The 13,034-nt window shown below is 40.0% G+C and overlaps 1 protein-coding gene across 1 annotated transcript in view; it reads left to right on the top strand.

Moving 5' to 3' along the window:
* CLIC4 (chloride intracellular channel 4) overlaps nt 1-13,034 on the top strand; it is a 64,398-nt gene that overhangs the window by 46,697 nt on the left and 4,667 nt on the right. Inside the window, exons 4-5 of the mRNA XM_044770015.2 lie at nt 4,850-4,956; nt 12,386-12,567. Coding sequence (XP_044625950.1) covers nt 4,850-4,956; nt 12,386-12,567 — 289 coding nt within the window. The remainder of the gene's footprint in view (nt 1-4,849; nt 4,957-12,385; nt 12,568-13,034) is intronic.

Here is a 13,034-nt window from a genome sequence, read left to right as displayed (position 1 = left end):
TTTCATTGTTCCTTGTTATTTTTTTCAGAGGAATAGAGCTTTTTTCAGAGGGAAGAGAGAAAGTAGAGCTAATATAAAAATATTCTGGTTTCTTGGCATCTAATGCTCTGTAACACGTAGCTTTTGAATTGCACCTTGAAAAGAAACATTTTCACTTTGCTTTTTTTCATAGAGAAATTTCAGCCCCATTTTGTTTGGGCGTATTCACAGAGATAGTCTAATCAGAGATAGTTTTTTCTTTCAGTTTAAATAATTTACTTTAAACCTGGAGATCTTTCTGTTATAAAGGGTTTACAGTGTGCTAAATTCTCTCTAGGCGTATTTTCCTTGTTTTTGAAATTTATATTTTGAAAGAGTTTCTAAATAAAGTTCTAGAGTTTCCCTTTACACAGAAGGGAGTGTGTTTGATGTTGCTAACGCCGCTGCTGTTATTAGCTCACGGTCAAGGGCTAATTAGGTGCCATGCACGGCGCACTGTGCATTGTTTGATGGATTACCTCACTTAATCCTCTCAGAGACTTTATGAAGAAACTGAAGATGAGTAATCTCAATAATTGTCCAGGGTTTCACAGTTAAGGGTGGCAGAGCTGGCACACTTACTTTCAAAGCCGGGTCTGTATGGCTGAAGAAGCCTGTCCCCTCTGTTCTCTTCTGTCCCTCATTTCCTTGCTTTTGGATTTTATGAAAGAAGTAAACTATAAGGCTTTCATTGGGACTGTGCTTCAATGAGAACAAAATTGAAGGGTGGAGAGAAGTCAAAGATAGCTCACTTGCCTGTGATGAGCAGCTGGGCCTAAGGTGCTTGTCAACCTTAGTTCAAGGAATCCTTTCTAAAAAGTAGGTGGGGTTTAACTTCGGGTGAATTTTCATCTGCGTGTCTTGGAACAGCGTGTTTGCCTTCCCCTTAGTGGCTCTGCAGCCCTGATGTGAGATGCTGGTCACGCAGCACGGTCTCTGTCGTGCAGAGTCGTTCCTGGAGGATGGGTGCGAGGAGGAGGTGTTTCTGGGACCACCAGCTGCGGTCCTCTTCCTTTCCTCCTTTGTTTAGGGCATTTGGGACCATGCTGGCCCACAACCTTGTCCCTCTAGGACACGAAAGCCTTCAAGTCCTTAGCTTGACACTGGTTGCAGCCTTCTCGTTTCCAGACAGGATGAGGAGAAAAGTCAGACCGTTGTCCAAGCTGTAGCCTAGAATCTAGCATCTCTAATAACATGTGTTTGGCATTTGATTATACTGAGAACAGAGTGTTTTTATGTGGCACTTCCTGATTTGATCATGACAAATAGTAACACAGGCAGCTGCGCCCTGCAGTTGTGGAGTTAGAGACTAAGGAAAAGCTTATATCCAGGAACTGCTGGGCTGTGTAACTCTAGGTTTTAAAGAAGAAACTTTCTCTTTCTTCTCCTGTGGGGAAAGTATCTATGGATTTTTTTAAGTTCCCCTTGCTTGAATGAGGGAATTACTTTGCCAGTAAATAAATAAAAAGCTTTTTTCAAAAGAGCTTTGAATTTGGGTTTTTAGCTGAAGCAGGCCTGTATACTTGGCTAACTTTACTGATACAAGGATAGAAGGATGCTGGGTAATGTGGAAGAGAGATCGATAAAGTGTCATTAAGCCTTTTTTTAAAAATGAGAAATAGACAAAACTGCGTTTACAAAGATAATTTAATAGGCTCTGTAACCAGCCTTTATACCTATATTCACACAAGAAGCGAGAAAATGTCTGAGATTTTCCAAAAAGGATGGAAATAGTCTTAGCTAGTCTACCATTAATAGTCTGTGATGTAATGCAGAATAAGGGGCTGATCTGGAAGTCTAAATACCCTAGATGCTCATGTCCGTTCTGTTGTTGACACAGAGCCTTTTATTAATTATTTGCCTTTTGTTAAGTGTTAAAAATGAATGCTCAACAATAGTTAAAAATTATTGCTTTATCAAGCTGTTTGCTAAAACTAGTAATGATGAATTATTAAAATCCAGTGTTTGGGGGGGAATGCAGAAAAAGCTGGCAACTGATTTTGGACCTACTGGTTTCCAATTTGATTACTTTTAGAGAGAACCTGGTCTATAATAGAGCAAAAATAAAAACAACGCTGGGTCTGGGGAGAGAAATCTGAGTTTTAGTTTGATGATACTTTTAACTAGTTCAGTGACTTGGGGCCGAGTCTGTCAGCTTTCTGTAATATAATTTCCTTTTAGGCAAAATGAGAGATTGAGGTGAACATCTCTTGTAGCTATAGTATTGTATGCATTAAATTAATGGTACGAATTTAATGGATTGTTTTGGAGGAGAATAGGGCGTGTTTAATCTGCTTTGGAGAACAGTGTTTTTTAAGAATTCTCACAGCATCTATTTCCACATGAGTAAGGATATGCTGATTGCAAATCTTTCTTCATCCTTACCTGTCCATTAAAATAAGTCACCAGTAAGTATGCTTCTGTGTGCTCATCATTGTATCCCCAGCACCTAGTACAATGCCTGACACATAGTAGATACTTTAGAATAAATGAATATATGCGTGACTAATGAACATATAAATGATCTGTAGTTCAAGCCTACCTTCCTGTAAGTTATTTTGAGAATTACAAAGTTTACTTCATTAGACAAAGTTGGTACAGCTAAATACTGGTTGGGGAAAGAAGAGATAATTTTGGAAGCTTGGCTAGAGGAAGACACAGATGTATATTGAAGAGGCACTTGTGTTCCTTGCACTATTTTTTGTTTGGAGTGAGTCAGTGAAGGTACTGTATTACAAGCGGTGAAAACTTTAAACTGGTGGCTGGTTGTTTTTCTATTCAAGGGAAATCCAGGGATGTGGAACCTCAGATTAACTGTTTCAGTTCAGGCAGAAAAAGAGAGAGAGAGACAGAGAGGGTAAAGTTTTCTATAGTTAAGAGGAAAAAATATATACATATACATTATATTTATAAACTCAAGTGAAATTCATTTACTACAGTTGTTCACTGAAAAACTTATGTAAATAATTTCATTTATAAGAGAAATCTTTAAGCTTAAAAATTGAGAGATATTAAAAAGAGGTAACTTGAGCATACAGGTGTGCAATCGATGTTCTATATTCTCCTTAGCAATATAGTACTGTGTCCAATTTAGAAAATAGATCTCTTGAATTTGAAATAATGTAAAAAATATGAATATAAAAACTAAGCTGAAACTACAGCTTGCAACTGAACTGTTTCTTTCTAAAAATACCTCTTTCATTTTTAAGATTTTATTTTTTTTCCTTTTTCTTCCCAAAGCTCCCCGGTACATAGCTGTATATTCTTCGTTGTGGGTCCTTCTAATTGTGGCATGTGGGACGCTGCCTCAGCGTGGCTTGATGAGGAGTGCTGTGTCCGCGCCCAGGATTCGAACCAACAAAACACTGGGCTGCCTGCAGCGGAGCGCGCAAACTTAACCACTCAGCCACGGGGCCAGCCCCTCCTCTTTCATTTTTAATTTAAAGAAAAATGGCAGGACAGCATCATAAAGTGTATGAATAAATCTAAATAACTAGTTCAGTGTAAGATTTTTCCCAAAGTCTTAAGGTCCCCGAGTCCACTGTCCGCTGACATTTTGCAGGGCCTTTAAGCTGAGGCATCTTCCTCCAATGGTGCTGAGAGTCTGAACTCCCAGGCCTGGCCCCCTGGAGTGCAGCAGGCTCTGCTGAGGGAGGAGTAAAGAGTTGAGCTTTTTCACATGTATTTTCCAGTTTGAGAAGAAATACACACTGAGTGTGTGTATTTGAAATTTAAATATATAAAACGCATATTTGTGTGGTTTCTTTTTTTTTAAAGCTGTTGTGTCATGAATGTCTCTTCTCAAAGTAGAAAAACTGTAACAACACAACAAAGCACTTTTTAGCCCAATTTGTGGCATTTTGTTTTTCCGTTGCTCAGTCCCACCCTTAATATTTAAGGGGGGGGGCCTGGCCCCGTGGCACAGCAGTTAAGTTCGCACGTTCCGCATCTCCGCGGCCTGGGGTTCGCCGGTTCAGATCCCGGGTGTGGACATGGCACCGCTTGGCACGCCATGCTGTGGCAGGCGTCCCACATTTAAAGTGGAGGGGGATGGGCACGGATGTTAGCTCAGGGCCAGGCTTCCTCAGCAAAAAGAGGAGGACTGGCAGTAGTTAGCTCAGGGCTAATCTTCCTTGAAAACAAAGAAAGAGAATAGTTAAGGGAGGTGTTGAAAATCCTGTGTGTCAGATTGAAGTGAGTGACCTGCCTCCTGCTGTCTTTGTCCTGCACCTACAGTGGACGACCAGCCTGGCCTCCTTTCCTCCTGTCAGGGCTGCTTCAGTGCATGGCATACTAGGGGTCTGGTTGGCATTCCTATTTGAAAAAGCTCTGCAGTTGAAATGTGACTGGTGCAAGTGAGGAAGTGAATTTTGACTTTATTTCATTGTGATTAAATTCGTATTCAAATAGCCACATGTCACTCGTGGCAACCGTTTTGGGCAGTTCAGATACAGAATATTTCCGCTATCACAGAAGGTTCTCTCGGACAGCGCTGCCCTAGGCCTCTCTTTTTAAGACGCCCATTGGTTTGGCACAAGTCTGCGAACAAGTAGGCCGTTTCCCCACATTCTAATCTATAAAATGGAGGTGGAGTGCGGATGCCTTCGGTTGCCAAGAATATGAATATGTGAACAAAAGCACAGCAGAGCTTTGTTTCCTAAGGAAAAAACACATCTTAAAAATATCATAGAAAACAGATGATGGCATTGCTTAGAGTAATAACTGTTAAAAGATGTCTAGTAACTGCTAGCACAGTGGTTTCTTGATTGAGAGAACTTATGCTAATGTATTTCTGGAGGATACGTAATCCATTATCACTTTTTCCATTTAGGTACTTAAAACTTTCACCAAAACACCCAGAATCAAATACTGCTGGAATGGACATCTTTGCCAAATTCTCTGCATATATCAAGAATTCAAGGCCAGAGGCTAATGAAGGTAAAAAAAACAAACGTTTAAATTACCTTTGCAAAGAACAAATGAACAGAAAACAAAACCAAAAAACCCTATTAGGACAGTGATTTATAAATGAAGATTTTGGAGTCCGTAAGTATTAAAAACTGGCTTTCGCAGTTGATCAGAGATTTGATGATCAGTCAGGGTTAGTCCTTAATTTGCCATTTTTCCGTGTTTCTAGCTCGTGGAACAGTGCCTAGCATATATTGGGTGTGTGATAAAATGTTTATCAAATGAATTTGTTCTTGTTTTCTTAGAAGTTACTGCGAAGGGAGCTAGGCAAAGAATTAACGGCGCATCAAAAACAGTGGATTGGCTGGTCGTGGTGGTTTGGAGTAGACTGCTGTAGCTTAATTTAACCTATCAGGAAGTCTTTTGTTTATTGTTGGGTGCCAGCAGCCTAAAATCAGCCCGGGTGGATTGTGTGCTGCTTATCCTTAAAGAGCAGTCTTTGGAGTTGCTCTCGGAGCGCCGTTAGACACCTCCAAATCTCTCTGTATCCTAAAACTAGGATTTTAGTTACAAGTCACATTTTCATGGTGAAAATGGTTTAGGAAGTACAGACGCAGTTTCCTTCTTTTATTTATTAAAGGGCACTGTCTTGTTACTTCATTTACCAAACTCAGGTACAGTGAAGGGAAGCCTCTTTGAAAGAGATCCTGTTTAAGGAAGCTTGTCTTAGCTGCGCCGTTCAGTAATTTCCGTTTTTCTTCTCTTTGGGATGTTAAGCTTTGTTCTCTCTGGGGAAAACTGTATAGTGAAAGCATTAACATTTCATTAAAAATCACAGTAACCAAAAAGCCAGCTCCCAAAGACGCTTTCCTCCATCACGGTTTTAGACCGTTTGGTAGCTCGGGTGGGGTTCCTTTGGGTAGAAGTTTATTGGCAGCAAATGAACAAGAATACCAAAGGGAAAAAATGTTAGTGCTGGTTAAGCAAGAATAAACATCTTTTAAAAAGTGGAAATACTTGCTGATTTCCTTATGTTATTTCAGCAGGCAGATTTCCAAGCTACTCAAGCTATTATATTTTGATTATTAAATTTTAAAATTGCAGCGTTTGATAATTTAGTATTGAATTTCAATGGTTTCTGGAATAATATTCACTGCATGAAATGTTTTTCTACAGGGAAGGGCAAAAAGGAGAAAACCGTAGTGCCCAGGCCTGGCTTACATCTATTAAATGTGTTCCAGTAGCTGCCTTGGTTTGGGAGCAATTTTCCTTAGTAATTGGCTGTTTTTCTGACTAACGTTTCTCCTAAGCTTTTTATACACTAAGTAAATGGTCCCCTTGGAGCTCCTCCTGTCCACAGACAGTATCCTTTCTGTTCTGCCCTTCCGTCACGCTGGTGACTGTTCTTTTCATAAACCTATCTTTTTGTACCCACATCTCTTGCTGCATAGTTCTTGGAACTCTCTTAGTTAGAGTCATAATGTTTTTATTTCTCCCTGTGGCTTTTGGAAGCTGGCGAGTGGTTGACTTTCTTTTGACACGTGGTGGGGAGGAGAGGGGAATAACACGTGTTTGCTTTAAGAAAAATCACTTGCTTTGGGGGTGGGGTAGCAGGAGGGAATGGGGGCGGAAGTGACTCATTTAAGTATAACTTTGTATTCTGTTTATCAATTTGTTACTGTCTTAAGTGGCCACCTACACTTACTGTCCCTGGAATGCCTAACCAACAAGAGCAAACAGCATAGTGGATTACCCAGTGCGCAACTTAGAAGGCTTTATGTTAAATTACCTATTGGTAAATAGGAATTCCAGTTGCCAAGCAACTTCTCCCCCACCTGGGCCGTCCCTGCCGTGAGACTAGAAAACAATATAGTCCTGCGCTTAATGTTCTTTAGGTCCACACAGACCCACATAGGTGTGTAGCAGGCTGTACCGTCTAGGTTTGTGTAAGGGCACTGTGATGTTCACACCATGACAGAATCATTTCTGAGAATGTACACCTGTCCTGAAGCGACTCCTGACTGGGTTCCACGTCACCGTGGAGCTTACTGGGTCCCCTTATGTACATTGGTTGCAGGTGTCTTTATCTGTCTGTCTAGTGCAATGGAATGCCTTAAATAAGCTTAGGAAATTAGAGATCCACCTCATTCCCCCAAACGATAAACAATTTCCCTGGAGATGGATTTGTCATTTTACATGACAAATCAGAGTGGGCACGTCTTTGATTACTTTTACCACCCTATTAAATATTTTGCAAAATCCAATATGTTTGGACAAGTTTAAGACCTAATTCTAAGTAAGGGAGTAGTATTGTTAGTGAAAGCCAAACAGAAGGGCTAATGCTTAGATTGGGGTACAAAGTAAACAAACAAGATGTAAATAATAAAATAAAGGGAAACACTGATGAGAGAGAGAGAGATGGATAGATAAAATATATCTTTCTTTTGGTAACATGTCCCAGTTGATTGGGAGTAATAGTTTGTGTCATCTTTTGAAGCGTTAAAGGAGAAATTAATGGGTAATTCCTTTTATGGAGGTGGGTCAGGTATGACCTGTCCCAGATCTCCTGTTTCTTTCAATTCTGTGATTTCACTAGTTTACATAATTTATTAAGCTCCCAAATGTAATAATAGATAATTTATTAGTCCACTGGTATTTATAATATTCTTAAGAGATCCATCATGAGTTTAGCAGTGATGAAGTCTGCCATCATATGCCCTGAGGCGTATTCTGTAATGTCTAAATTCTTATTTTTAAATGGAGGCAAGACACCTATAGGTTCTGATTAGCTCCTTTTTATTCGAGATCCATTCTCCCTCCCTACTTGTCTCCCACTGTCCCTCCCTCCGTCTCTTTCTCTGGGAAAGTATTTGGGATTAGAGGATGGTTGTTCATCATTGTTCATCATTGCAGCAAACTGAATTGCATATTTAATCATCTTTAAATGCTCATTATCTCCCCTTGTTTTCCCGTGATGCGTTATTGGCCTTTAAAAATTGTTTGTGTAACATTACCCTTTATTAAAACTAGCAGTAGCTTTAAAATGTAGTTTTATCCATGTAAGTGCTTATAATTTTTGTTTTCTTCATTGTGAGTTGTATGGTTTTTCTATAGCAGATACGTACTTGTTACATTGAATGCTTTCTGCTTTGTGTTTACTCATTCCGATTATACAAGTAATGAGTAATGCATGCTTATTGAAAAAGTTGAAATAGTATCGACATAAATATAATGCAATTTCAGTGCCCCTTCTTAAGCACATCCTATAACCTCTTCCCCAACAGTTAATACATATCCTTCATTTTTCTATGTAATTTTGCAAACATTGTACATAAATGTGCCTTTATGTATATATTTACATTCAGCACTTGTCTTTTTCGTCTATTCTGTGGTAGAAATCCTTCTATATCAAAATTCAGATCTACCTTATTTTTTAGAAATGCTACTAGTAGTCCATAATATGGATTTTTACTTAACTATTTCACTGTAGACTTCTAGATTGTCTCAAGTTTTTTTTATTATGACAAACGGTGCTGCCAGTGCCTGTCCTTGTGCTAGATGCCAAATAGGTCAGAAGGTTCTGTTCTGCAAAAGTCTACGCCAGTTTATATTCCCACTAATGTGAATGCATTCATTTCCCCACACTTCTGACCCCAGTGTGTGTGTATGTGTGTTAGTCATTTTAATTTTGCTATATTCTCATAGGTAAAAGAGAGTGTTTTGATTTTCATAATTAATTTAAGACTGATTGTATGGCCTCTATTGCACTTACTAATTCTTTTTAGAGCTTTTGGAATACCCCCTTAGAGATACCAGCGTTACTACAGCAGGGGTATTGGAGAATAATAGCGCGGTTTATTAATTGCAAAAGACAAGAAGCTGCTTTCTGATGGCCTGCTGCTGCCTTCTAGTGGTTAATCTTAACATTTTCTTTGTTTTAAGCAACTTCAAATTCCTTTGTGATGGTTTGTCTTCAAAACTTAATTCTGTTTATTGAATGATTCTCTTTAGTACCTCTTGGTACTTCTCTTTTTCTTTGTTTTCTTGGTTATTCCTTACTACGCTGATCCATAAAAATTGTATCAAACCAATGCAGTATTCTTTGTTTTAATTAATATACTCTTTATTCTGACATTCTTAACAATGAAAAATCACTACCGTTCTAGTTAGGTACAGCAATTCAGCTTCGTTGAAGGTGCTTTGCTCAGTCCAAAATTATAGAAAGAACAGTACTTGTAATGTTTTTCTGTTTTTTTAATTTTAGTCCACGCCTTATATCTAGGATTATAGGCATTGTATGTTATAAACCTTGTAAATTTAGGATATTTTATTTTTCTATTGGATACATTTGAGAATTAATTCAGGAAAAGGATTAATTTAGAGCAAGTTGAAGATCATAAACTTGCTCAAACTTGCCATGCCACTCCAGTGCCGTTTGAGACATTCTGTCAGTGTTTGAATTCGGGCAATATTATCTTCTTTACAGGCCGTGATTCTGTTCATTGTACTCTGATCAAGGCACAAGTCCTCGTGTCCAATATGTGTTTATTCCGTATTCACTGCCTTTGACGGGAAGCTCATCGAATCTTTAAGTTTGTTCTTTTACAGTCCTGAGATTCTACTCCCTCCTTTTTTTTGCTTTTTTCCTTTATTTTTTTAAAGATTTTATTTTTTTCCTTTTTCTCCCCAAAGCCCCCCGGTACATAGTTGTATATTCTTCGTTGTGGGTTCTTCTAGTTGTGGCATGTGGGACGCTGCCTCAGCGTGGTCTGATGAGCAGTGCCATGTCCGCGCCCAGGATTTGAACCAACGAAACACTGGGCCGCCTGCAGCGGAGCGCGCGAACTTAACCACTCGGCCACGGGACCGGCCCCTCTTTTTTCCTTTTAAGTACAACCAGGAAAAGTTTTTCATCATACGCTGGACTGCTTACTAACCTAGCTATTCTCACATTGCATCTTCTTGTTAATTTATAAACTTACATTTCCGCTGACTATATGTATCACCAGTAGCTTGTATGTAATTAATAAAAGGTTATATTTATTGCCTTTATATTTTTTATTTTTAAATGGCCTGATTCCGTGTCACTTCTCCAGTTGCAACTGAGCTCTCCTACCTCCTCAGCTTTGTTTTACTGGGTCCCAGTGCCTGCTGCTTTACTGTTTTCTCTAAGAAATAAACTGGGTTGATCCTGGCTATGGCTAGAGTGACCTTTTGTTAATCAAATAAGTAGTTCTTTGATCGTGTCATCTATCACTTGACATAACACATTCCAGTTTGTTTGATATTTGCCTAAGTAAAAAATATCACCAGTTCTTCTTGACATTTTTAAATGGCTATTGTGTTCTATAGCAAAATGCAGTGCCCGCCTCATTCTCAGCTTCCCACAAAGGTAGAACTTCCAAGTACAAATATCTTCACTCATCTGACTTTGAAAGTGTCTGTTCTACAGTCTCACGTAATTTCCTTTTGAATCTTTTCCATACATTTAAGAAACTCAAAGCTTTTATACTTAATTCTTGGCCTCAGTCTGGGCCCGGTGTTGACCAAGTGTCCAATATGGGCTTAGGTCAAGTGCCGTGAATTTTAGGGGATATACAGAAGAAGCACAAGACACAAACTTCACCTTCAAAAAACACGTGGTATGGTTGGGGAAGCAAGATTAATGTGTTAATTTAATAACAAGAATTAGAAGGAAGAAATTTCAGATTTAGTAGGCCATTAGTTTAACATAAACCAGCCCTGAATTAAAAAATTTAACAGCTTTAAAAACCTAATAGTAATAGAAGGTGCCCAAATCAAGGACTGACCATAACTCATACATTTTTAAAAGCATGTTAAAAACTACAAGTAGGTTTAAAGGGGGAAGCGTTGGTAGAGGTGAGGAAGCGTGTGTCATGCACCAGCATTCACGCTGGCGATCGTGCGTGTGTGACCAGCTTTTCTGTACCACTGCCGCTCCTCAAAATGTCCACTCAGAGCCTTTTATATTTTATTCACTAGTGAATTTAACGATGCTTGGAACAAGACTTGGTCCGTAGTAGGGGCTCAATTTATCTTTTGTTAGATCTGTCCTCCTTTTTCCGTATTCGCTCGGTTTCTGAGCTCTCTTGGGTCTTGTCTCCTAAGCACGTCTGAAGTCCCTTCAGCCCTGTGATGCCTGCAGCCTCTTCCCTGGCTGAGACTCCCATCTGTTGTCTGGACTGCAGTGAAGGGACCAAGGGATGAGTGGGTGGGAGGACTTGGGAAGAGGTATTGTTTTAGGATATATTATGTTGCTGGTGAAATATCTAATAGGCAGCATGTAAAACTGCCTTTTTCTGTAAATCCAACTTTATTCAAACTTGCAAATATATGGATTGTGTCACCTCATGCTATTTGCCCTTCTTTTGTGGCCAAGTACTGTAATCATCAGTGGGGCTCATCTCTCCTGAGAGTGGGAGGGGAAGGTGGAGTCGGAAGGTAAAGGATAAGAGATAATAGATCTCTCTACTGTTATTCCATATTCCTTTCTAATGACCTGCCCACTGGCCCTCTGCTGAGGGTCACTACCCTTGACTTTCCAGATAAACGGGTGGCTTTGTCCCACTTCTTCTGAATCATAATAATTATAGCATCTTAATCCATTTGGCTAAAGAGGCGGCCAGTTTAGTGTTGTAAATGACACTCTGATCTGACCTCTGTGTTTCTCATGTTACTATAAGACGGTACTGTTCTTGACTTCGTGTGTATTCTGAGATGGTGCAGCAGCTCCAGGTTTTCTGCTTGGATTGTTTGTGTTGCAGTTTAACACCTTTCGTGGTGATAAATCCACATATGTCTAGGGGAGCAGGATTTAAAATTGAGAGCAAGAATCTCTGACTCAGCAAGACTTTCCTCTCTAGATTTGAAATAATAGGTTTGCCTTTTTTTTTTTTTTGAGGCAGATTAGCCTTGAGCTAACATCTGCCGCCAATGCTCCTCTTTTTGCTGAGGAAGACTGGCCCTGAGCTAACATCCGTGCCCATCTTCCTCTACTTTATATGTGGGATGCCTAGCACAGCATGGCTTCCCAAGCAGTGCCATGTCTGCATCCGGGATCCAAACCAGTGAACCCCGGGCCGCTGAAGCAGAACATGCAAACTTAACCACTGCGCCACTGGGCCGGCCCCTAGGTTTGCCTTTTCTCACTCATTTTTCCAGTTTAAACACAAACTGTATTGGCCCATAAAGTGTTCGTCTGTGGGGCATTTAGTTATTAACAGGTTTTAACAGATAGCACTCTTTGAAACTATCACGCTTGTTTTTATGTTTATCTGAGCAAGTTTGTCTGTCTCGTCCCTGGCCCCTTGGAGAGTGAGAACCTTGTCTGTCTTGTTCTCCGGGCTTGGAGTCACACAGGGATTGACTGGCAGAGCAATGCCTCTGCTCTGGGGCTTGGGTGATTTGCCTTCTTATAGAATTCCCGTCTTTCTTTCAGCGTTGGAGAGGGGTCTCTTGAAAACCCTGCAGAAACTGGATGAGTATCTGAATTCTCCACTTCCTGATGAAATTGATGAGAACAGTATGGAGGACATTAAGTTTTCGACACGTAAATTTCTGGATGGCAATGAAATGACCTTGGCGGACTGCAACCTGCTCCCCAAACTGCACATTGTCAAGGTGGGCCTGCGTGCACGGCGCTCCCGGTGGGCTGGTGGCCTGTTTACTGAGACGGCGTTTCCTCTGTGCACAGAGCTTGCCTCGTCTTCTGACATATGACCGGGAACCCCCCAAATAGAGTAACTTAATGCTGTTTAGGCAACAGTTGAAACACCCTACAGTTAGTTAAATGGAAAATTATGTCTTAAAATTGAGGCGTATGAGAAAGAGGAACGTCATTTATCTTTCTCTGCGACTGCAGACAAATTCAAAGATGGAACAGGTGGCTTTGAACTGGAGTTTGCTACACCAACTTATATCGTCAAATTCTGTTCTGTGATCACCTGGCTTTTTGTATTCAAGGCAAAAAATATTTATTGAGCGTTGATGGTTTGAGGCACTGTGCTAAATAGAATAGTAGTGAACGCTAGTTGTGCAATCAAGATCAAGATCAAGAAAAATAGATCTAAAATAGTGTGTATGTTTTA

This window comes from Equus asinus, chromosome 5, assembly GCF_041296235.1.
Source record: "Equus asinus isolate D_3611 breed Donkey chromosome 5, EquAss-T2T_v2, whole genome shotgun sequence".
Classification (NCBI taxonomy): Eukaryota; Metazoa; Chordata; class Mammalia; order Perissodactyla; family Equidae; genus Equus; species Equus asinus.
This window is presented reverse-complemented; position numbering and strand designations above follow the sequence as displayed.